Source organism: Botrytis byssoidea (genome assembly GCF_014898295.1).
Source record: "Botrytis byssoidea strain MUCL 94 chromosome Unknown BBYS_011, whole genome shotgun sequence".
NCBI lineage: Eukaryota > Fungi > Ascomycota > Leotiomycetes > Helotiales > Sclerotiniaceae > Botrytis > Botrytis byssoidea.
The window spans coordinates 427,380-448,237 of NW_024065852.1; the positions used below are offsets into that span (position 1 = coordinate 427,380).

At 42.8% G+C, this 20,858-nt stretch overlaps 6 protein-coding genes across 6 annotated transcripts; 3 read left to right on the top strand and 3 right to left on the bottom strand.

The window, feature by feature from the left end:
* Positions 1-1,572: 1,572 nt before the first annotated feature.
* EAE97_006159 (uncharacterized protein) lies at positions 1,573-2,471 on the top strand (the record flags this gene model as incomplete). The annotated part of the gene is made up of 5 exons (XM_038876672.1): positions 1,573-1,593; positions 1,649-1,664; positions 1,764-1,987; positions 2,057-2,302; positions 2,355-2,471. The coding sequence occupies 5 exons, from the start codon at positions 1,573-1,575 to the stop codon at positions 2,469-2,471; spliced, it is 624 nt and encodes a 207-aa protein (XP_038732379.1).
* A 1,404-nt stretch (positions 2,472-3,875) lies between these two features.
* On the bottom strand, positions 3,876-6,488 carry EAE97_006160 (uncharacterized protein; the record flags this gene model as incomplete). The annotated part of the gene is made up of 4 exons (XM_038876673.1): positions 3,876-4,190; positions 4,253-5,899; positions 5,959-6,336; positions 6,390-6,488. The coding sequence occupies 4 exons, from the start codon at positions 6,486-6,488 to the stop codon at positions 3,876-3,878; spliced, it is 2,439 nt and encodes an 812-aa protein (XP_038732380.1).
* A 1,448-nt stretch (positions 6,489-7,936) lies between these two features.
* EAE97_006161 (uncharacterized protein) lies at positions 7,937-10,573 on the bottom strand (the record flags this gene model as incomplete). Its single annotated transcript, XM_038876674.1, has 3 exons — positions 7,937-8,587; positions 8,646-10,322; positions 10,373-10,573. The coding sequence occupies 3 exons, from the start codon at positions 10,571-10,573 to the stop codon at positions 7,937-7,939; spliced, it is 2,529 nt and encodes an 842-aa protein (XP_038732381.1).
* A 271-nt stretch (positions 10,574-10,844) lies between these two features.
* Positions 10,845-12,155, top strand: EAE97_006162 (uncharacterized protein; the record flags this gene model as incomplete). The annotated part of the gene is made up of 3 exons (XM_038876675.1): positions 10,845-11,051; positions 11,115-11,324; positions 11,379-12,155. 3 exons carry the CDS (start codon positions 10,845-10,847, stop codon positions 12,153-12,155), a joined length of 1,194 nt encoding a protein of 397 aa, XP_038732382.1.
* Positions 12,156-13,560: 1,405 nt separating this feature from the next.
* EAE97_006163 (uncharacterized protein) lies at positions 13,561-17,104 on the top strand (the record flags this gene model as incomplete). Its single annotated transcript, XM_038876676.1, has 2 exons — positions 13,561-15,644; positions 15,694-17,104. The coding sequence occupies 2 exons, from the start codon at positions 13,561-13,563 to the stop codon at positions 17,102-17,104; spliced, it is 3,495 nt and encodes a 1,164-aa protein (XP_038732383.1).
* A 256-nt stretch (positions 17,105-17,360) lies between these two features.
* EAE97_006164 (uncharacterized protein) lies at positions 17,361-18,714 on the bottom strand (the record flags this gene model as incomplete). Its single annotated transcript, XM_038876677.1, has 3 exons — positions 17,361-18,347; positions 18,408-18,473; positions 18,541-18,714. The coding sequence occupies 3 exons, from the start codon at positions 18,712-18,714 to the stop codon at positions 17,649-17,651; spliced, it is 939 nt and encodes a 312-aa protein (XP_038732384.1). The 3' UTR covers positions 17,361-17,648.
* Positions 18,715-20,858: the final 2,144 nt, after the last annotated feature.

A 20,858-nucleotide genomic window follows, 5' to 3' on the forward strand; every position in this document is an offset into this window, starting at 1 on the left:
CTTTCAACAATGAAAATAAGTTACTTTCTATAAGACTAGAAATTTGACTGACAATGATTGAATATAGAAAGAGTGAGCGGTCTGTTGTGGTGACTGATGATGTAAGAGAGTTGCATCATATGTATGAGGTATGCAAGGAAGAGTTCGTGATTTCTAGCTTCAAAGATATCTGAGAGCAACTACTATGCTGGGCCCTACTCCATCTGTATGCGAGGGAATCGTGAAGTAATGGGTATGAACGCTAGTGTGTTCATATGCAAAGCTTTACACTAGAATGTTAATTGGACCAATTCCTTTTTTGAAGTTTGTTGGGTGAGGATAATTACCCCTTTTGGAAAAACAACTCCAAGGCGAGATAGCCCTTTCCAACTGTAGTAAGTTGGAAGGGTTCGAGCTTTCCATAATATGGGATTGAAGTGGTTTATCAGTATTTAGCATGTGTACCAACATATAGCTTGTTTCATCGAGTATCTTACCTTCTTCATTCCTAATCTTGCAATTCTTTCATAGGACTTTGGAAGGAAAAGACAGCTTTGGAACCTGAAATACTACTATGAGATTAAAAGATTCATCTTGACTTCTTCTTTGTTGTTTACCAGGGGATCATTCCGAATTTACTTCTCAAAAGTCACCACTGTGATCAACAAGGTACATTGAGTGTTCAGGTTGTTGCTCAAGGATGTTGAAAGAACTTTTCTCCATTGCCATGCCGACCTGAATGACCTGTCTTAGTTTACTTTTCAGCTCTCCATGTTTTGAACTTCCAACATTGAATTTGTTTACTTTCCTCCATTGTGATTGGTTTCTTAATATTGTATCAAACACAATCTGATCATTGGTAGCAGTGGATTACATCTTTCCACATCAAGGCACCTCGAGTTAACTCCTCTTTGCCTTTACATTACTTCAAGATTGTGCATTCGACTGTTTTTGAACCCTCATCCTATACTATTCTCCAATATATACCCCCACTCCGGTCGATATCTGATGTTATTGCCGTGTTTGGTGACAACACAGTTTAGCTTCCTCTTCCACCAGCCGCGTTCATCCTCTCAAATTTTCAACTTCGACCGGCAAATTTGTTCTCCCACAACACTTACCTAGATTAAACCCAACGTTTTTCTTAATTGCAATCTCCCTTGTGGCTCTTTTACATTTGTTACCAAAAGACCACGGCTTTCCGTACATTCAACACGCCAAGAATATCTCGAAGAGTGTAAGTCTCCTCCTGCCCCTGCCCCCCAGCTTCTCCAGGATTTGTATTCTGGGTTTGACCACCATCACCGCCACTACAATGTTTTGGTGATTATCAAGAACAGCCAAAAACTAAACATAATACACGTGGATATACCATCCTATTCCCTCAACTTCACTGTTTGTTGACCTGGCATGCTGAAGCATAACATTAGATCATATCTCCTCTTTTCCCATCTGAATCGAATCTCAAAACACATTTTTCGGTATGTGAGCTCTCTCTCGATCTTAACTTTAAGGGACCATGTTCATGCGTCTGAACCACGTCTGATACTGTATTAGTTCGCTAACCAATACTATAAAGTACAAGCTTTCATCATGGCGCAAGTTATGATGCCGGTATGTGGTTCTCTGTCCTTTGCGCGACACCCAAAATTACTAACAACAAGGTTAGGTGACACCATTCAATCGTGAGTACCTTTATCACCCGAATTAACAACAATAATATCAACACTTTATCCTATTCATGTTTTGGCAATACAAACAAACCAGATCTGATATTGTCACAGAAAATGAGAATGGCACTCCTCCTCGTCCCTTGAGTAGACGCAAGAAGAGAGAAGCCGAAGCAGCAGCAGCAGCAGCAGCCGACGCAGCCGTTGTCCTATCTGAAGATCGCAGACGCGCCCTCGAAGCTACCTATAACGGAGCTAGCGCTGGTGAAGCTCGCGAGAAACTCCTTCAAAATCCAGCAATGTCACTTGGACCTGGTCTTCATCTGCCACCTACTGAGGTAAGTATGAGTGGATTTGCTACACATTTGCTGTTGTAGTAACCCAGACTTACAACTATATCTGCTTAGGATAAGACATATAACCTGCTCACTCATTTTCGTGTTCCTGGACCTGAACTCGTTAACAAGAGCATCCCCAGCTGTGGCTTGCCACTAGGTTGGTCCGACAAGCATGACCGTTGCATTGCGTATATGTCTACTCATGCTCCATTGGTTCAAGGTAAAGTTCCAAGGCAAGAAGCACTTCAACCTCGATACACTACACGCGAAATCACTTCGTTCATCTTAAAACGATTCCCAGAGCTATGCCGCCATGTGAGTTCACAACATACCATCAAAAGTCTGGGTTTTAGCTGACTTTACATAGCGAATTAAGGAGTCGATTATTGAATTACGCCTGGAACTCCTCGACCGCTCTGAAAATTCTTATTTCAGTGTTGAGTATGGTGGTTATAGTGATCATGAGTGGGCTCGAGGCATCTGAGACTGTATCTTTTTCGAATTCCAAATCTGCTACTAGATATGCTGCAACTAAGGTATGAACGCTCTACATACATTTCTCGTCGCGACTGACTTGTTCTTTAGAGCTTCTCGCAATACTTTCTGCTAAGCAAGCGTCTCTTTTATTTGTGCAACACTCCTTATACAGCTTTAGGTTTGGGATGGACGAATAATATTTTGCTACGATAATGACTCAAGATACTAAATAATTGTTTTAATGGTTTACGATTTCCTGCATTCTCAGATAGATCATGAATTATCTCACAAGGAGTCTTCTCTGTATCTATGGATTTATGCGGCGGCGTTTTGAATTTCATGCAAGTTTCAAAAATTGTTGATTGATTATCTTTTAAGATGTCTTTCTGCTTTCTTTTAGAGAGCTTCAACATATGCCGTACGCGGTCTCTATGTTACATTTCTCTAAAACGCATTGATTTCCAACATATCAAGTCTTTGACTTTGAGCTTACGATGATTGTGATATCTGACTCATTGTTAAGGTTGTGATGAATATCCTAGTATCTCTTCTTATGGTTCATGCTTACTTTTGATTCATCCTCTCGTAAAAATTTACATAGCATGACTTAATAGACAGAATAGTTCCCACACTTAGGTCAGATTTATCTGAGCCTCACAACTAATCTGACAGTCCGATTAGCGGCTCAAAAGTGGTCCAGACTATGCTCAGACTTAGATAATATCTGCTATGGGATTTCATCCTGCAGTGCGACTTGTCTATAGGAAGGATGGTAGAAATTTAAGTTAAGACTAAGAATGAGTCTGCTCTACTATTCTCTTCTCTGCTCTTTTTTACTTTGCCATATCAGTTCCCATCGTCTTCTGGCCAAGTTTGGATAGATGGTATAAGTTCACATCATATTCAAAATACATAAATCACTCTAGTTCGCATCAAAAGTGAAACATCATAATTCGAAAGGGGTAAATTGCCTTTTATCATATCTTATTCGCTGTGCAGAACTATGCTCACTATTGGATTCACTGTCATCCACAGTCATCTAACATAAAAATCCCCAGAGAGAAGAGAATCGGAACGCAATGGCTTGCATAGAGTACAGTGAGTGTAACGACAAAAATATCAAGAAGTCAGAGATAATGCTTCTGAAGTAGGAAAAAATTACAGTTCGTTTTTCGTTCCATGTTCCGTAAGTAGTGCAGACAATGCAGAGTAGGAGCTGTGTGTGTAGTCTACAAGTATTGATCTCGTCGGCGTTCGTTTTCTTTTCATATCCATCACCAAACCTATCCTTCATCACCTATCACCAATCCCTTTGTGCCCCCCAAACCATCATGAGCAGTTCATGAAATTGCATTGCGTGTCATCATCACATCCATCTATATTTTTATCCTGCGCTCTGAACCTCAACCTCTTAAATACCTACTTCTCCTACAATCTTCGCAGCTTCCTTGTACGTCCTCAACAACTTCTCGCACTTCTCTCTCTCCTTCTTCACTGCATCATCTTCGTAGAGGAGCTCGCCGAATAAGTCTTCACGATACAATTCGCTAACCAGACGGTTTTGGACCACGTCTTTAGAGTGATTGACCAGTAGATGCATGACGGCTTTGGGAACTTGGTCTGCTATTGATTCACGGACAATGTTGAAGTAAGATGAAATAAGGGCACGGATGAGTTCGGTTTCCATGGCTTCGCGGTCTGTGAGTGCTGGCTCGGCGTTGTTTCCCTGAGGTTTGGTGTTAGTTTTGGTTCATAATTTAGTGGTATTGAATAGAATGCGGAACTTACAAATGGAGAATCGTAATTGTAATCTCTCTGTGCACGTCCGAGCTCATAATCATCCTCACGAGCTTGCTGGGCTGGTGTTCTTTGAACAGGACGTTCTTCCTGCCGCCTGATACTTTGTGTAATACTTGGTTCTGCGCTTTGGCTCACGTGTCTGCCAAGGTTTGGATTTCCGAACATTTGGGCTGACGAAGATGCTTGTGGGACACCTGCTCCACCAGGCAAACCACCGTCTTTGCCAAAGAAGTAGTTCAAGAACGAATCACGAGCACCACCAGCTGCCTGGCCGTTGAACCTTGGTGGTGATCCTCCACGAAGTCCGTTCATTGATGATACCATGGCGCTTGTACCGTTTTCCCGGATTGCAGGTGACATGCTTCGAGATGTTTTTTGGAGATGTTTTCGGTGGGGTAAGTTTTCGAGCTTTTCTGGAACAGCGTCTTCTCCTTCTTCTGGAGTTTCCCCGCCATTTGCAGCTTCAAGCTCCTTTCGGCGTCTGTGCTCCTTTCTCTCTTTTTCTTCCTGGATCAACCTTCTCCTCTCCTTTTCTTGCTTATTAGAAACAACGTTACTCATTGCTGCAGCTGCGCCAAGGAAATTGGGATGATTTGTGTTGATATAAGCCCTTTGAATGGAGATAAGAGACTCCACATATTGAGAAGCTGGGCCAAGACGTTCGCGCAACAGATCAGAGACCACCTCGATAAGCTTGGTCTGGAGTCTGGGGAATCTGGTAAGTTCAGTTGAGCCACAAGTATGGCATATCTTAATCAGCTCTTCGTAAACTAGTTCCACGCATCTTTGACTAGGAACCTCCAATAACTTGATTTGTGGCTTGACTAAAAGATCGAACGCGAGCTCGGGTACGAATAGGCTAGGTCGTGGACCGGTCGAATTTCGGATTGCTGTTCGGATATCTAGGGCGGAAAGATTTGTCGTTGGGTCTATAGTTTCTAATGAATTACCAAAAACAGAATTGAAGATATAGTATATTCTGGCTCCTCCGCATAATTCCTTGGTCGAGATCTCTGTTGAGGTACCATCAATGGATGCGATGAAAGAAGATGCGAATCTAGTCATCAATTGTAAAATCAATGCACCTTTATGTTCCTTGCCACTGAAATGCATATCCCCATAACTAGCAAGCTCTTGTTGTGTTTGTCCCATGAGGGTGTTCAAACGAGCTTTGATATCAGGTAATCTCTCTCGGATATGCGCCATCAAAGTAGTGTTGAGACTTTTTGCCAAGAATTGAGTTCCGCATCGGTTTGCCATATTTCGATATGCAGGGTGGTGTTTGAAGAAGTCCGCTTCTGACTTCAACGCCTCGGAGAGGGTCTTGTTCCCTTGGATATCTTGTTGTGATCGGTTGACGACACCGATAAATCCCAGCTTAAGGGGGTAGACTCTGCCCGACAGAATATCCATAGCGTTTGTACCATGGTCCATAAGGTCTATTTTTGTGAGAACTCCAATAGTTCTTCGGCCAAGAGGATCGACATGCCTGGCAAGTTTTAGAGCCTCTGAGTTGACAATATCAACGTTTGCTGGGGATACCGCCAAAATAATACTGTTTGGTTTCGCAATGTATTCCGATATCAGATTTCGGGTCTGCTTTTCGATATCTGTGGGTTGATCTCCGATAGGAACCTGCGAACAGTCAAAACCTCACCCTCTTGCTTGAAACGTAAAGAATGACAGGAATTTACCTTGGTTAGTCCTGGCAGATCGACCAAAGTCAAGCTAAGAACATGGGGCGAGTAAATCTTAAGGTTGATGGGTGATCTATTAATCCCCTTGTTGTTACCAGCTATTCTCGCCGTTTCGTTCTCGATTTCCCTCTTCACATCCTGAAATTCTGTAAATCTCCTATTTGGGATATGATGAAACTCGGCCCATTCTGGTTGTGTAGCCACACTCGCTGCTGTGTGCGCTTCTGGTGCATCTTCTTCCTCTGAGGGTACATTGATAAGTTGTAGAATGAGGGGTCTACGGGTGACAATCCCACTACCACGGGGAAGGAAATCTCGACCGACGATGTTCTCGAGTACGGATGATTTTCCAGAAGATTGGGAGCCAACGACTACCTAGAATTGATATCAGTGCCAGTTTTCGCAGCATGTTTGAGAGAGTACGGTACAATCTGTGGGAGATCTAAGCTATCATTGCCAATAGTGTTAAACACAAGATCTTGAAGCTTGTTAACTATCCCGAGCAAATCCTCACCAAGAGCAGCCATTGCGTTGTTGTCGAGGGGTAACCAAGATGTGCCTAGAGGGGAAAGGTGTTGAAGCTAAGTTTTTAAGAAATATCGCGTTCGATGTCGACGATCACAAGATAGAGAGATGATATCTGAGTCTGGCGCGTGATGGTAATATCTAAATCAAGAAGGTATAAGGAGGCTCTTTGGTATATCAAGACCCAATAGCAGGGAATTCCGTAGCTATTTGAGGTTGAAAATAGAATTCATTTACTCTTTCCCGGGTTCACTTCATTCATATAATTTACCAAGGTAATGCATCGAAAAGAATCGGCTACAGTTACGTTTTAGCCACATCCATACAGTGTGGTGTGGCTTGATCGATCGATACGCCACAGGCACGTAATCAATCTAATCATTTTATCTCATTCATTCAATCCAATTCATCATCACTTGGTAGACCTGGGCAATCTTCGATCTTCAATCTTTATTAATCTTCACTCATCTCTCCAATCTGCGAGTAGGAATTTCACACTCAGACAGCCCCTCCATTTCATCTGATCCTTTCCAACTACTCTACTAGGTAGTTATTCACAGTTATTCAAATCCAAAATTTAAACCCAATTTATGAATGGAAATATGAATATTGTTTCATTATCTAGATGCTCGCCCTTAATCCAGTGCTAGACAATGTATTAAATATCATAATGCAAGGCCTCTTTGTTCAAAAATTCTCTTCCAGTCCTTGGGCACCTTTCCATTTTGGATAGATTAAAAATTTTCTCATGCTTTGCTGTCTTCTTATGAAAGGTCTAGTTAGTCTAGAATCTAGTCGATCCAATGCCATATCACCAGCATATTGATCAACCCCCATCTTGTTGGCATTGCGTTCTTCGCTTCTCCACTCCATACATATACGATAAGGCTTCATAATTCCCGCATAGGGTTTTTCTCATACCTAGTGGTTGATAAGACAAGTAATGCATACACACACCGTAGAACTATTCTTCATAAAAGATTAATGAAGAGTGTTATGTTATCGCGGATGCTTATGACGGTGGATCGCACCCAAGCGAGTACGCGAGGTATCCCACGTTTAACAGACAACATCAAAATGGCCAATGAAAACAATACATTGTACATATTTCTACGTACAATCTGGACTTGAATTCACCTGAAAGATGGCTGAATCTAGACACTTGCTGACTAGGTATTTGATGTGAATTTGAATGTCTTCGGCGAAATAGAGGCTATTACAAATGCTTTCTATATCCATAGATTGTAGACTGAGATTAAAGGAGCATCTAAGCTTAAGCGATCAATCAATCATCGCACTCAAATACAGACCTTAGAGAGTACCATGAAGGTATCTGCTCCTGATCGGCTATTGTGAGAACCACTTTTAAGCTTCTTAAATATTTAAATCATTAGGTATCCTACAATTCGTGCAAATGCATTTGTGATGCCTTCATGAGCCCATTACTTATTTAGTCCTCATCCATCTCCAACAGTCTCTCCTCACCTAACTCCCTGATTTTTTCTCCTAAAATCGTCCTATCGTATTTATCTGCTACTTTCCCTGCTGCCTCGATAAATTTACCTGTCCTATCCTTCATCAATTGTACCATCTCTAATGCCCTCATGCCTCTTTCCTCGCCTTCTATACATTCCGCCATCATCATCCTCAAAAGTGTCTTGTCAATTTCGACATCCATGGTTAATAACTCTTCTCGTTCTGCCCTTGTGCTTGCAGTGGATTTGACAAGATCTGACTTTAATATTGAAAGAATGCTCTTGAGAGCGAATTCCCCTTCTAATTTCTTCATTTCATCTGCACCCATTTCATCGTCATCATCGTCCCCGTTATCAGGCTTTGACTGTGAGGAAATGGGTATCTGGAAATCAAACTCGGAGAGTAGCGGACGAGGGAAGTAAGGATATTTGTCATCACCTTTCAAGATAATGCAATGGAATTTGTTGTCTGACACCGCCACGGGGAAATATGTCTCTGTCTTACGCCCACTTGCGAGACGAGAAAGAAGTTTCGTATCAAGGAGAGGAACCCAGCTTGCCTGTGATGGCTCACGCCAGTGGACAAGAGTTAGTAGTGTTCCGGTAGAGTCGTAAATACATGGATCCTGAATATTTGAGTCAGCAAAGTGAATATAATTATCATAATTCGGAATGTGCGCTTACCCCGTTGTCTGAAAAGAAAACACTTTTGACTGTCTCGCCATCTGGCAAGGCTACGACATCCTCATTTTGGCAAATTTCGTCTCTTTTAATGTTTTGTATGGTATACAGTAGTTTGGTATTACCATCCGCACCTACGGGACCATTCCCCAAAGTAAGAACATAGTCCCTCCAACTCGCGCAGGTAACCATAGGACTACTCTTTTGTCTATATACTCTGAATGGTATTCCGAAAAGTGTGTATATGCGTACATAATTTTTGGTGGTAGTGACTGTGACAAAAGAATCGCTAAGTGCAATGGCACTCACTTCCTCACTTTTAGGAAGCTCTGTTTGCCATTCCACACGATTTGTACCACTAGTCCAGGATTCATGAGGGCGATATAATATCGTTGCTGGATGGCCATTGCCGGAAGGGCAAGAGTAAAGAGAGCCATTCTCGTTCAGACAGGCTTTATCATACAGTAAATGGTCCGTAAAGCGAAAATCGCGGTAGGTTTCGCGATCGTAGAATTCTGCGCTTATTTGATGATAATCACCCTGGTCAATCGTCCAAATAAACCCAATAAGATTGAGACAAAGATACTTTCGATCTCCCCGCCAAGGAGTACTACCAGGCTGAAATGACTCGTGATATTGTGGTTCCCATGATTGTGCATGCCTCTTATTCCTAGAGACACCGTAAGAATCCACATCGTCCGCAGGCCTCTTACCATTACCATTCAATCCGAGTGCGTAACCAGCGCCATCGTCATCGATAACAAAGTCATCTTCATCCCCCATGATATCAGACCCAAGGATGTCATCCAAACTGTCGGGGGAGCCACGCCGGACGCCTCGAAGGGGCATATCTTTGGTGCCATTTGCGTTCGGTCGCCGTGCATTATTTGATATTTCTGACAAGGGATCATGTACAAAAGGGGCTGGTTGGCGTCCTAATTTGACTAGGTGAGCATGCTCACTGGGTACAAAATCTTGAAATATATAGACTTCTCCATCCGAATTCGTGAATGAGAGCAAGTTGTCTGTGGGATGCCAGGATAAATCCATAACATTTGCGTAGTCATAAGTAGCAATGATCTTTTGTGTTTTGGTCTCCCAAAGTATTATCTTTTTATCTTTTCCAGCCGATGCAAGCATTGCTCCGTTTGGCGACCAAGCCAATGCTGTGATATCTCCGGTATGACCATGTGCGAAGATACGCTGTTTCTCCCAGTCACTCTTGGACATGACTTGAATATCTCTTGTTGCAGTCGGTGCAGCGAATGCTCTGCCATCCGGATGCCATTCGACTTTTGAACTAATTTCATCATCCGTCTCAACGGCCCTAATAATCCCATCGATTGTCCGCACAAGCTCAGGATCCTCGTTCAACAATGAATAAACGTATATCATACCGTCCGTACATGATAGAGTTATAAATTTATTGCTTGGATCGAAGGATACATGCTTTACAGGCTTCTGCTGATCTCTGAGGTACATTGTATGGTTTACATCGTTTGTGTTCACGATTTTGACGGTCAGTTCGTCACTGGCAACGGCGCACCATTTCCCATTCGGTGATATCGCAACGTCCCGGACTGGCAACGAACAGCGCATAAGGAATTTGTCGAATGTCATCGAATCGAGGGAATATTTGCTAACAGTTCCATCTTCAGAGCCTGCGACGAAAAATTCATTCTTGAAGCAAAATTAGCATGGCATTCTTCACAAAAATTTTGGAGCCCTACTGTTGAATCAACTGCCATATTCTGCTCTTGACAGTCATCAATATTTGTAGGTTCTCCATCCGACCCAGTCTTGTATACTCTAATTGTGTTATTGGAACCAATTGTGACCAGTTTTGTTCCATTTGGGGTATACGAAAGATAAGTTGGCCCAGAAGTATGAGCCGGCCTGGGCCGTAGGTTAATCTGGGTTGTGGAAGCCATCTTAATTGAGATGTTGAAGTCAGGATAGTTTTTCAGAACATTTGTTATGGATCAAAATGGACCGCTATGAAGTTGTGAGTGCTGAAAAGATTACGCGACTTGGATAAGGAAATCGCGTGTCGGCGTAAATTCCACTTTACGCGTCGCTACCCCTGTGATTTAGGTATGATTGAATTTCGAATGCCCGGGATGATGAACCCCCACTATATTTGTTGTATCGATACAGGCATATAACATACAAACTGCTCCTTCATTACATTTTATATCAATCATGTCTCGATCAACGGATCCAGGCCACTTTTTCCAGACTGACGCATCTGAATCTACACGAGCACGTAGAGCTGCAAAGTCGGGCAACAAGAATGGAAACCCTATTGTTTTACAATCAAAGATTCTGAGCTTGATTCCAGACCCATTTTCCTCCCAATGCATTTATATCGCAGAAAGTGCTGGTTGCGTACGGAAGGTCAATACTGAAGTAGGTACGATAATTATCCAGGGTCATGCCACTTTTTTCGGCATTATCTAACCTCACTATTAGACTAGAGATACAAAAACAGTTTATCGAGGGCCAACTGCGCCAGTCACTTCAGTAGCCATCGGAGGCCATGGTGGTAATACAGTTTTCGCGGGATGTTGGGACAAACAAATTTGGAGTTGGAATAGGGAAAGCAAAGAGCTGGGCAAGAAATTCAAGGGCCATTCAGACTTTGTCAAAGCAATTATCTGCGTGAATATCGAGGGAACGGATGTAAGCTCCGTCGCTTTAGTTGAGGTTAGATGTGCGTACTGACACCTTTTCAAGTGTTTAATATCTGGTGGTGCTGATGCCAAAATCATGGTATGGAACACCGCCACTGGTGAACGATTGCATACCTTGCGAGATAAGAGTGAATCCATGATGGCAGTACAAGACCTCGTTCTGGACCCCGAAGACTCTACAAACACCGCCATTGTTCTCGTTTCTTCAAGTAGTGATCCCCATATTCGAAGATGGCGCATTAGTCTATCATCTGCATCTCAAATACTTGACACTACCGAAGACGTTCCGGCACAGAGCAAGCCTACTAGAGATACGATCCTTGAGCATGAAACAAGCGTCTATCAGGTCATATTTGCTGGCGATGACGAGGAAATGGATTTGTGGACTGCAAGTGCCGATGGTACAGCTAAATGTTTATCAAGAGCGAAGAATTGGAGCACAGAAGAAACATACGAGCATGGAGACTATGTTCGTGCTGTAGCTGTAACCGATACATGGGTTGTGACTGCAGGCAGAGACGAAGATGTGAAAATCTGGGACAAGGCAACCGGGAAATTGTGGCATATTTATGATGGTCATTATGAGGAAGTTACGGGCCTGGCGGTTCTGAAGGGTGAAAAGCAAGCCATTAGTACCAGTATCGATGGTACTGTAAGAATTTGGGGACTCACCAAAGGGGAGCTCGAAAAGGCACGCCTCGAACGCGAAGAGAATGCTAAAGGAGTAGTGAAGGAAGAGAAAGTCGAGCCTAAAAAAGGCCTAATGACTGCAGAAGAAGAAGCAGAGTTAGCAGAGCTATTAGACTCTGACGAGGACTAAGTACGACTGAACGACTAGGTCAAATTCATCTAGTTAGTCGCTTGTTTAAAAAAATCTCCGACTGTATCTTAAATATTCCGGATAGTCAAGATCGGATGTTTCAAGTTCTGAAATTTCAGGCTATGTAATTTTTACTTTGGTGATAAAAAGTTTATTCGGCAAGCTTGATAGCTAATTCTGTGTACTTTGATCCATATTAATCAGCGGGCATATTGTTTCTCCACCACAATTGCAGTACCATCTGTAGACAATTATCCTCGATTTTTCCTCGCATCGGGGAACAGCGGATGCAGTGCCTATTTTTACTATCTGATGTGAAATAAATCATTTCGATATATCCAAAACTCCACGCTATTACAAGATCATAGGGCTACACTTCCCCGTTAGCTATCTCATATCAACTTTACAATATTTCCTTTTTCACACTCCCCTGCGTCATGATGTGCAGACATGCTGTAAAACATGTCGGCTACCAATGTACTCCAGATTTCTAATCCTTGCCCCTAGTCTCATTATTTGAATCGATAAATAGTGTGAGACTGGACTCTTACTCATTCAGTCAGTCAATTGTACGGAGTAGCATTACTGGGGAGAACCTTCCCCCAATTGAGCCAAGAAAACACTCGGTGTACGATTAGTGCCCTTTGTCCTTGTATTATGGTAACTTAGACATTAACGCACGACCGAAAGTACCTCAAGCAGAGCGAGTTAGTGAGGTACCTACCTAATAAGTGGTTTCTTGCCGTCTACCCTCTTTACTTTGTGTACACCTGATGTAAAGCTCGAATTGGATTGGAAGTCTACCTAGATAGCGATTGCCAGAAAGCCCACAGGAGATTGCAAATGATACGTCAGTCAACACGTAGTGAAAGTTCATCTCTATCGAATAAGCAAGCACAGCCGACGAAGATTTCGTGCGTGGCGTGTAATATCCCACCAATACGGTCCGTTCCAGCTAGTTTTGGCTTCGTGCCGATCCAATCTATTAGCGCACGGAGTATGAGAAGCGATCTACCAATAATTAATGATTGGCCAATAACCATTCTAGATATCAGACTTTCAAACCTTAATCTTTATCCTGGTGGAGATCAGTCGAGACTCAACTGGTACCAAAATGGAATCAAGATGGCCTCAAAGAGTCAAAATGTATCTCTTCGGTATCACTTACGCCATCTAAACGCCGGACCCCTTACACTCTTGGTAGCGTGTGATTCCGTCCTCGGATGGTGGCAGTGGTAAAAGGTCTAGTGGCCTCCACGATCTCCAAATTCCAATTTATCACAGACTTTCATATCATTTTTTTTTACCTGTTTAGCTATCTCATTTCCTACCGTTGACTGCAAAAATTATATACATCTCTTGTTCAATTGTGTCCATAAATTATTTTGTACTTTGAGTTTCCTGAATGAATGTGTGGCAAACATTATCAACGAAGGAGACCAATCCCAAGACTCATAATTCGATCTCCAAAATGACACCAATACCCTCGGACGAGAAACTGAGTATTGGAAAGCTGGTTGCATTAGAGGGAAACATAAATACCATCACAACACAACTGCGACTTCTTCCACACTCGCATATGATTCTTATCGTTGCGCCTCTCGATCATTACTTGAGTGAAGACCACAAAGGAGAACCATTTGAAGCTCGAGCATTTATCCGCGATGTTTACATCGCTCTTGCACAACGAAACGAAGAAGCGAGGTCATTTCTACGATCATCACCTCAATCAAAATTGGCATTTTTGAACGGTGGTAGTGTTAGTGCTCGAGCAATATGCGTTGCTAGAATATCCCAAAGGCTCACGTATGGAAACTTCGCAGAAGCAGAGATTATCTTTCATGATATTGTCAAAGATGGAGTAGCAGGTCTTTTTAGAAATGTCAAGTCTTCAAACACTATTCCTGATCCAGGTCCGGCAAAAGCAGCAGTGAGAACTCGCGCGAAGTTACCGAAGATGTTGGATTTAAGAAGTACGAGAAGCGCAGCGACGTTACGCGCAAAAGACCTGCCAGGGCATGACAGCAATATTCAAGGGAAAGGAATACATAAAGCGAATGGTTTGAGAAGTAGGGATGATAGCGGCCTTCAAATTATACGTATTGCTGGAGAATCTAGAACAATCACACCAGAACCATCATCGTGGAAATTCCAAATTGGAGATGATATCCGGACGACGATACTTTCGATACCTTCTGAGCCCATGTTAAGTCAACCCAATAGAGAAGGTAGTCGACTTAGCCAGTACAGTGGCACATTTGGCCCTCAACCTCCATCGAGCTCGAAACCATCTTTTCCAGTGCCGAGAAGTAGATATTCAACGCAACAAAATACGGACATTGACGAGGATGAGGATTACTTTGAATACATCTCTCAAGATGACGAGACCTCATTTTCTACATCCAACGTTGTCTATGGTGAAGCATATGTTGTGGATATGCAATCTACTTTGCCAACACCTTCCACGCCGGCGGGATGGACGAAGTCGGCAGGGGATCTGTTGGTGGATGATAGCTCGAAAGATCTGAGGAAATTTAAACGTGCATCATCAGCAAATGATCTTAGGAATACCTCAAATATATTAAGGAAAAGTTCCATTAGAGATTCATCTTTCGAGCAGTCGCCCAAAACGGCATTTGTAAAGGCCTCCAGAACTATGATCCGGAGCCCTTCTCCTATGTCGAGCAACTCGGTGAGCTCAAGCTCAAAGAGTATACCCATGATAACTAAGGATAGTAGTTATGAGGTTAAGGAGGATTTCAGTTCAAATGAGCCGGTATTCGATATCGTTGAGGATGTAGTAATTCATTTCACGGATAATTCGCCAAGAGAGATCATGCGATCGATATCAGAGTATAGAAGTGGCAATTTCCCAATATCTCCACCGACTTTACCGCGACCATTACCCACGCCTCCCAGTACAGCAAATATGGCTGATGAAGCTTTGAATTCAAGACAATTCACACCTCAAGAGAGGGCTAAAAGTCATTGGGACCATCAGCAGCGTGTCGAAACCGATCCATTCTTCTTAAGCGGATCGCCGGTTTACGAAGAGATGGAGGACCAACAGAGGGCGTCAGAAAACGTCAATATTGTGACCAATGAACCTTTACCAACACCCACATCAGCTACGTTTCCTACCCACGAAGACAAAGTCAATAAGTTCTACGAATTTTCGGGCGCCTATACCAACAAATCAATGGACATCCAAAATGAATTCCGCTCCTTTTTAAATTTTCACTTCCCAAATGAGGCCGCAGCACTTAGCAAACATCAAAATACGTTGATGTCTGGATTGGGTCCATTCTTAAAAGATATGTTTAGTAATGGCAATTCAACTTGTTATGAGGGACCTGCTGTTGATCAGATTCTTACGGTTGGGTGCGAGAAGGGAATAAGTAATGTTTTCTGTGCTCAACTTCTTGGACAGGTTGAACACATTGGTGTCAAAAAAAGTGGCGAGAGCCGAAGTGGTAGAATTGATCTCAGGTATTTTGACTTCCATCGTTATGCCTTCTCATGAATTAACAAAAAGTAGGTTTCTTATTGCAAGCGCCATGCAAACGTTCATGTCTCAACCACTTCCTGCGCGCAAAGGTTTAGATCCCATGAATGATCCCAGATTGCTTGCCGATCTGATAGTTCCCCATCTCGAATTATATCTAGCTACGAACTCGCTCGTTCGATTTCTCGTTCTCAGCTTTCCATTTGACCAAATCGCAACTGTAATTGCTCTTCGCAGCCTCCTAGGTTCAGATCTCGTCAGAGTAGCTGGTGTTTTAGATACGCTTTCGTCCGATCCTCCTTCCTTCGCCAAACCCCCTCTTTCCCAGTTTCATTCTTCGCATCGTTCATACGATTTCGCCATCTCTACGGCTCATAGACGTCCCGAGATTCCAGACCGCAATATCCTTAAATCTTCTCTCGATGCCTCCAAAGAAGCAGATGCAGAACTACTCAGTTGCCCTCCATCCTCCTACTCACTTTTCTTCAAAGCAGACTATCATCTTCCTTCCACCGCCTCCTCCCTGGAGATAGAGAATTTTCTATACCTCATCCGCAAAAATATCGTTGAGAGATTATCCTGGTATAGTGTCGAACCAGACTTCCTCCAGCTTTCACCCACACCCAGTTCTACCGTCCTTACGCAAGATGCATCAACATGCACCGACGAAGAACAACCACGTGCAGATTCCAGCACGCATTTGCCCACATTAATCTTCCCGGAAAACACTTATCGTACATCTTCCCTCTACGATTTCCCCAGTGATTCCGAAATCGAAGTCCCACGTCCGGCAACGAGATTATCTCCCTCATCTCCATACCCAAACAACAATCGGTCAACTGCAAGAATACCATCGCTTATCGCAGCAGATTCGGGTTCTAGCGGACATAGCGGTAGTGGTTCGACGATCCGCCACATCCCTATCGCTATTGAGCGTCACTCCTCACTTTTCTCCAATCCCCATTCCCCTCTCCCGAACCTTTCTCCCTCAAATTCTGAGTTTTTTCCTCATCCTCAACCCATGACTTTAAACGAAATCCAAGAACCTCAACAGCCGCATCATCATCAACAACAACAAGGAGAAGAAGAAGAAGAAGAAGAGGAAGAATTCGCATACGCCGTCCCCGAAATCTCCCCCTACACCACCACCAGCAGCCCATCCTCTTCCCCGCACCTCTCTCCCGTCGACTCCCAACTCGACTACACATACGAAGAAGACAGCGACGATGATGCTTACGATCGCATGGTCATGGGTTGTTATTCGCCCGTCAGCGCCAGGAGACGGAGCATGTTTTCTAATAATCATAATAATGCTAATGCTAATGCTCCGTTCGGGGCGGGGAATGGAGGCCGAAATGCGAGGGAAAGAGATGAGCTCGAGATGCGGGGGTTGATTCACAAGGGGAACAGTCGGAAAGCGCTGAAATGGTTGGGTTTGGCTTGATTTGTTCTTCTCTCTTGCTACATATTGTTTTGGAGTCGAGATGACTTTTTCGAATTTCTATGTATCATATTGTATAATACCTGTATAGTTTGGATATTCGAATTAATGTCTATGTCAAGTCTGTAGGAAAGGAAGTTGTGTCAATGCTATATCTTATTGTACATCACCATCACCATTATCAAGAGAGAAGAGCATGTATTATAGATTCATACATCAAATATCAACACACCAAAATGAACCGATCAGAAGATGAAGATTGTTGTAAAGTAATGTTGATTGATTATTATCCTCTACACTGCAGCTATACTACAAGAGGTTTTCCCCTGCTCAAATGCCAAATGCCGAATGCCCTCCAAATAGTAAAAGAAAAAAGCCAGTAATAGCTCCCCTTCCAAACCAACCATCTCATAACTCATTTCTTTCATTACCTGACACCATCCTCCTATCCTTTCATGACAATAGTAACAATTTGTTTGATCTCCTTGATACATCATTGTCACATCATTCGCGACTAGCATCGTACAGGTTAAAATACAGAGGAGATTTAAGCACCCTCATCGTCATCAATGCGGATGGCACCCTCGCTGGACAAACCATGGCTCCACCATCCTTCAACGGAGGTAGAGGAACTTCCGTCATGAGCGAACAAGAGCCAAAGACCAAAGACAGGCTTGGCCAAGACATCAAGGACTGCATAAGCAATGATCTCGGCATCAACCGACCAAGTGCGGGATCCATCACCGATACCCCAGACGATTGGGTAAAGGGTCCAGATGATCAAAGTGTAACCTGCAATAGCAGCGAAGAGCTTCGAGGTCTTAGCATCCTTGCTTGAAACGGCACGACGGCCAGGAATGACAAGTTGATAGATGATGACCAAGAATGCGACGCATCCCATAGCATACCATCCCCACTTGGCAGCTCCATCGTTGTGATAGGCAGCAAAGAGACCAGTCAAAACCATGACGAGATCGGCAACGATGGTAACCAAGATGTTGGCACCGTTGAGACCAGCGAGGAATGAAAGATCGAGGAGGAGAAGAGGAGTAGTCACACTCCAATCAACATAACGAGCCCAGAAAACTTGTCTGTAGACGTGCTCAACAGTATCTGGGGTGTGCTTGTGGACTTCTCGGAGAACAATGTGTGTGAGAGCGTTTCCATCACCAATTGCCATTGCATAGTATGAGAGGGTGGCGAAAAGAGTGATGAATGCAGTCAAAACATGGAAGAGGCGTTTTTGCTATCACACGATAGGTTAGCACATTGATCGGTTGATTGTTAGAATGTGCAGGACACTTACAACTGGTACTCTCCAAGCCAAGTAGAAAAAGGTAAGGGTTGAGAGGAACATGATCACAAAGACAACCTAATGAGTGTTACAAATTAGCCAACAATGTTGCATATGTCGGAATCATTTGATTGAGGAAGCTTACCCATAATGTTGTCTGACCTGATTGACCGGCAACTTCATAAGTTGGAACGTTAGGGACGACTGTTGGGATTGGGGCGACCGAGGGAGTAGCAGTCGCCGTGCTTGTTGGAACTGGGAGAAGAGAGGTGGTTTTCTTCATAATGTCCATCTCGAGGACTTGCATTGGGTCAATCATGATGATTGAAGATTGACGGGATACTTGAATCTCTCGTATGTATGTATGAATGGATGGATGTATTGAACTCCAAGAGTTAAATGTATTGTGTTGTTGATGGAGGTTGAAGAGTTGAAGAGATGAGGAGATGAAGACGATTCGAATCCTTTTAAGAAGTTGGAAGACGAGATCGAATGACGAAGCTTGGAAGGAAAGAGGAGTAAGTACCTAGGTCGGTGGTAAATAAATAATAATAAGCTCTAGTTACCTACCTAGCAAGCGAACTAAAATATACCCAATCCAGGTTTGAGCATTGATTATTGTGGTTAGATGATGCTTTGTGATTGGTTGGTGAGGGGTGAGAGGTGAAGAAGGAAGGAGGAGGGAGGAGGGAGGGAAGATATCGGAAAGTTCGATGCAGAATCCAGATTCACTTCAACTTCAAAAGCTCTATAGGAAGGGGGACCATCTCATCCACTACATTCAAATCAGGGAAAGAGCGGAACGAGAACCTACTTAGTACTTAGTATCGAGGTAGCTACCTAGTTAATTTATAATTCGTATCAAAAGCGGCCGCCAATATATGCATACGAGTATGTATATGTGTGTGCATATATTAAACAGGAATAGGAATAGCTAGGTAGGTGGCTCAGATGGAATAGCCAGATCGAGAGCTTGCCGCTTCAAACCGCCTTTTTCTCTGGGGTCCGATTATACGATGAGAACAAAAGCAACAAGGATGACGATGACGTATTGATGTCATCGAATCATCGGAACATGGGACATGAGGAGTGAGGAGTGTATGGTGATTGGTTCGTGGAGCTTGCTAAGTGTTGAGGTCAAAGCTCTTCTTGGAAAACTTTGAGACATTGACTTGTGAAGTTTGAATGCTAGATACCTACATACCTCAATTTGTTTATTTGTGTTCTTGTATCATATGGAATAAATGTTATGAGATGGTAGTAGTAGCAATATATATAGTATATTTATATTTATATTTATATATGTGTATGTGTATGTGTATGTGTATGTGTATGTGTATGTATATGTGTATGTATCTAGTAACTATATATTATAAATGGACTTTCTCACAAATGAGATGAAAAAGGTATCATAATTAATCATAGTGATAGAAATTCGCAAAGATTTGATGTATTTACAGCTATTAGGGAGCTACCTAGAACTATCTAGGTAGCATTTCTTTCCATGTAATAATACCTACTAGATACTAGGTGATTTCATGATATGCATACGCTGCTTATATAATAAATTACACAAGGATCAGCTCATCATCCTGCCCTTTCCCCATAATCATCTTTCACATCTCTCATATCTCTCACATCTCTCACACATCTTTCATTCACACTTCACTTCAATTCCTCCCTCACCTTTGTCAAATGGATCATGGCAAATCGAACTTTCCCATGGAAGATCGGGAGGGTCTCATCAACTTCACATCGCATACAACTTGTCAGGACTCAGCACGAGACGATGAGTGCGGAGTATCTTTGCTTATATCACCTGACTGGGCATCTTTTATCCTTCGACCAACTTTTCTTGACATATTTCTTTATTTACATCGTACTTCGTATACCGGTACATATCAAATCTTGGATTTCCAACTAGCTAGATAGGCAGTAGCGAGTTTTATATAACGCGGCCGGAGTACTAGCTCCGATAATAACTTGGTCTTTTGTTTCAGAACGGATATACCCGGTCCAACATCTATCTACCCAGGTAGGTAGGTAGGTAGGTAGGTAGGTAATCAATACCAGGTGCTTTGCGCGGTAAATATATCAAAAGAATAATCTGCAAATCTTACACCTTACATCTTACATCTTGACATTGAATCTTTCCTGCCTCCAAATTCTCTCTTTGTAACAACTTGCATCGGATGTGCACTGATTTGCTACACAATCGTTCGAATGAAGCAATTGAAGTATCAAGTATAGCAAGATATGTCTTGTTCGGTTGCACATCATTTCTTTTTTAATTTGCTTTCCGCAAGCCATACCTCCATGTCGAACAATCAGTCCTCTTTGTGGGGGATTAACTGGGCGTGGGATTGAGTGACTAATTGCATTGTGTGAGGGTGAGCTGAAGTTAGTTATACTTGTTGCTACCATTTATTGATGCTGCTCTTCTATCTACATACTCAGATTTAT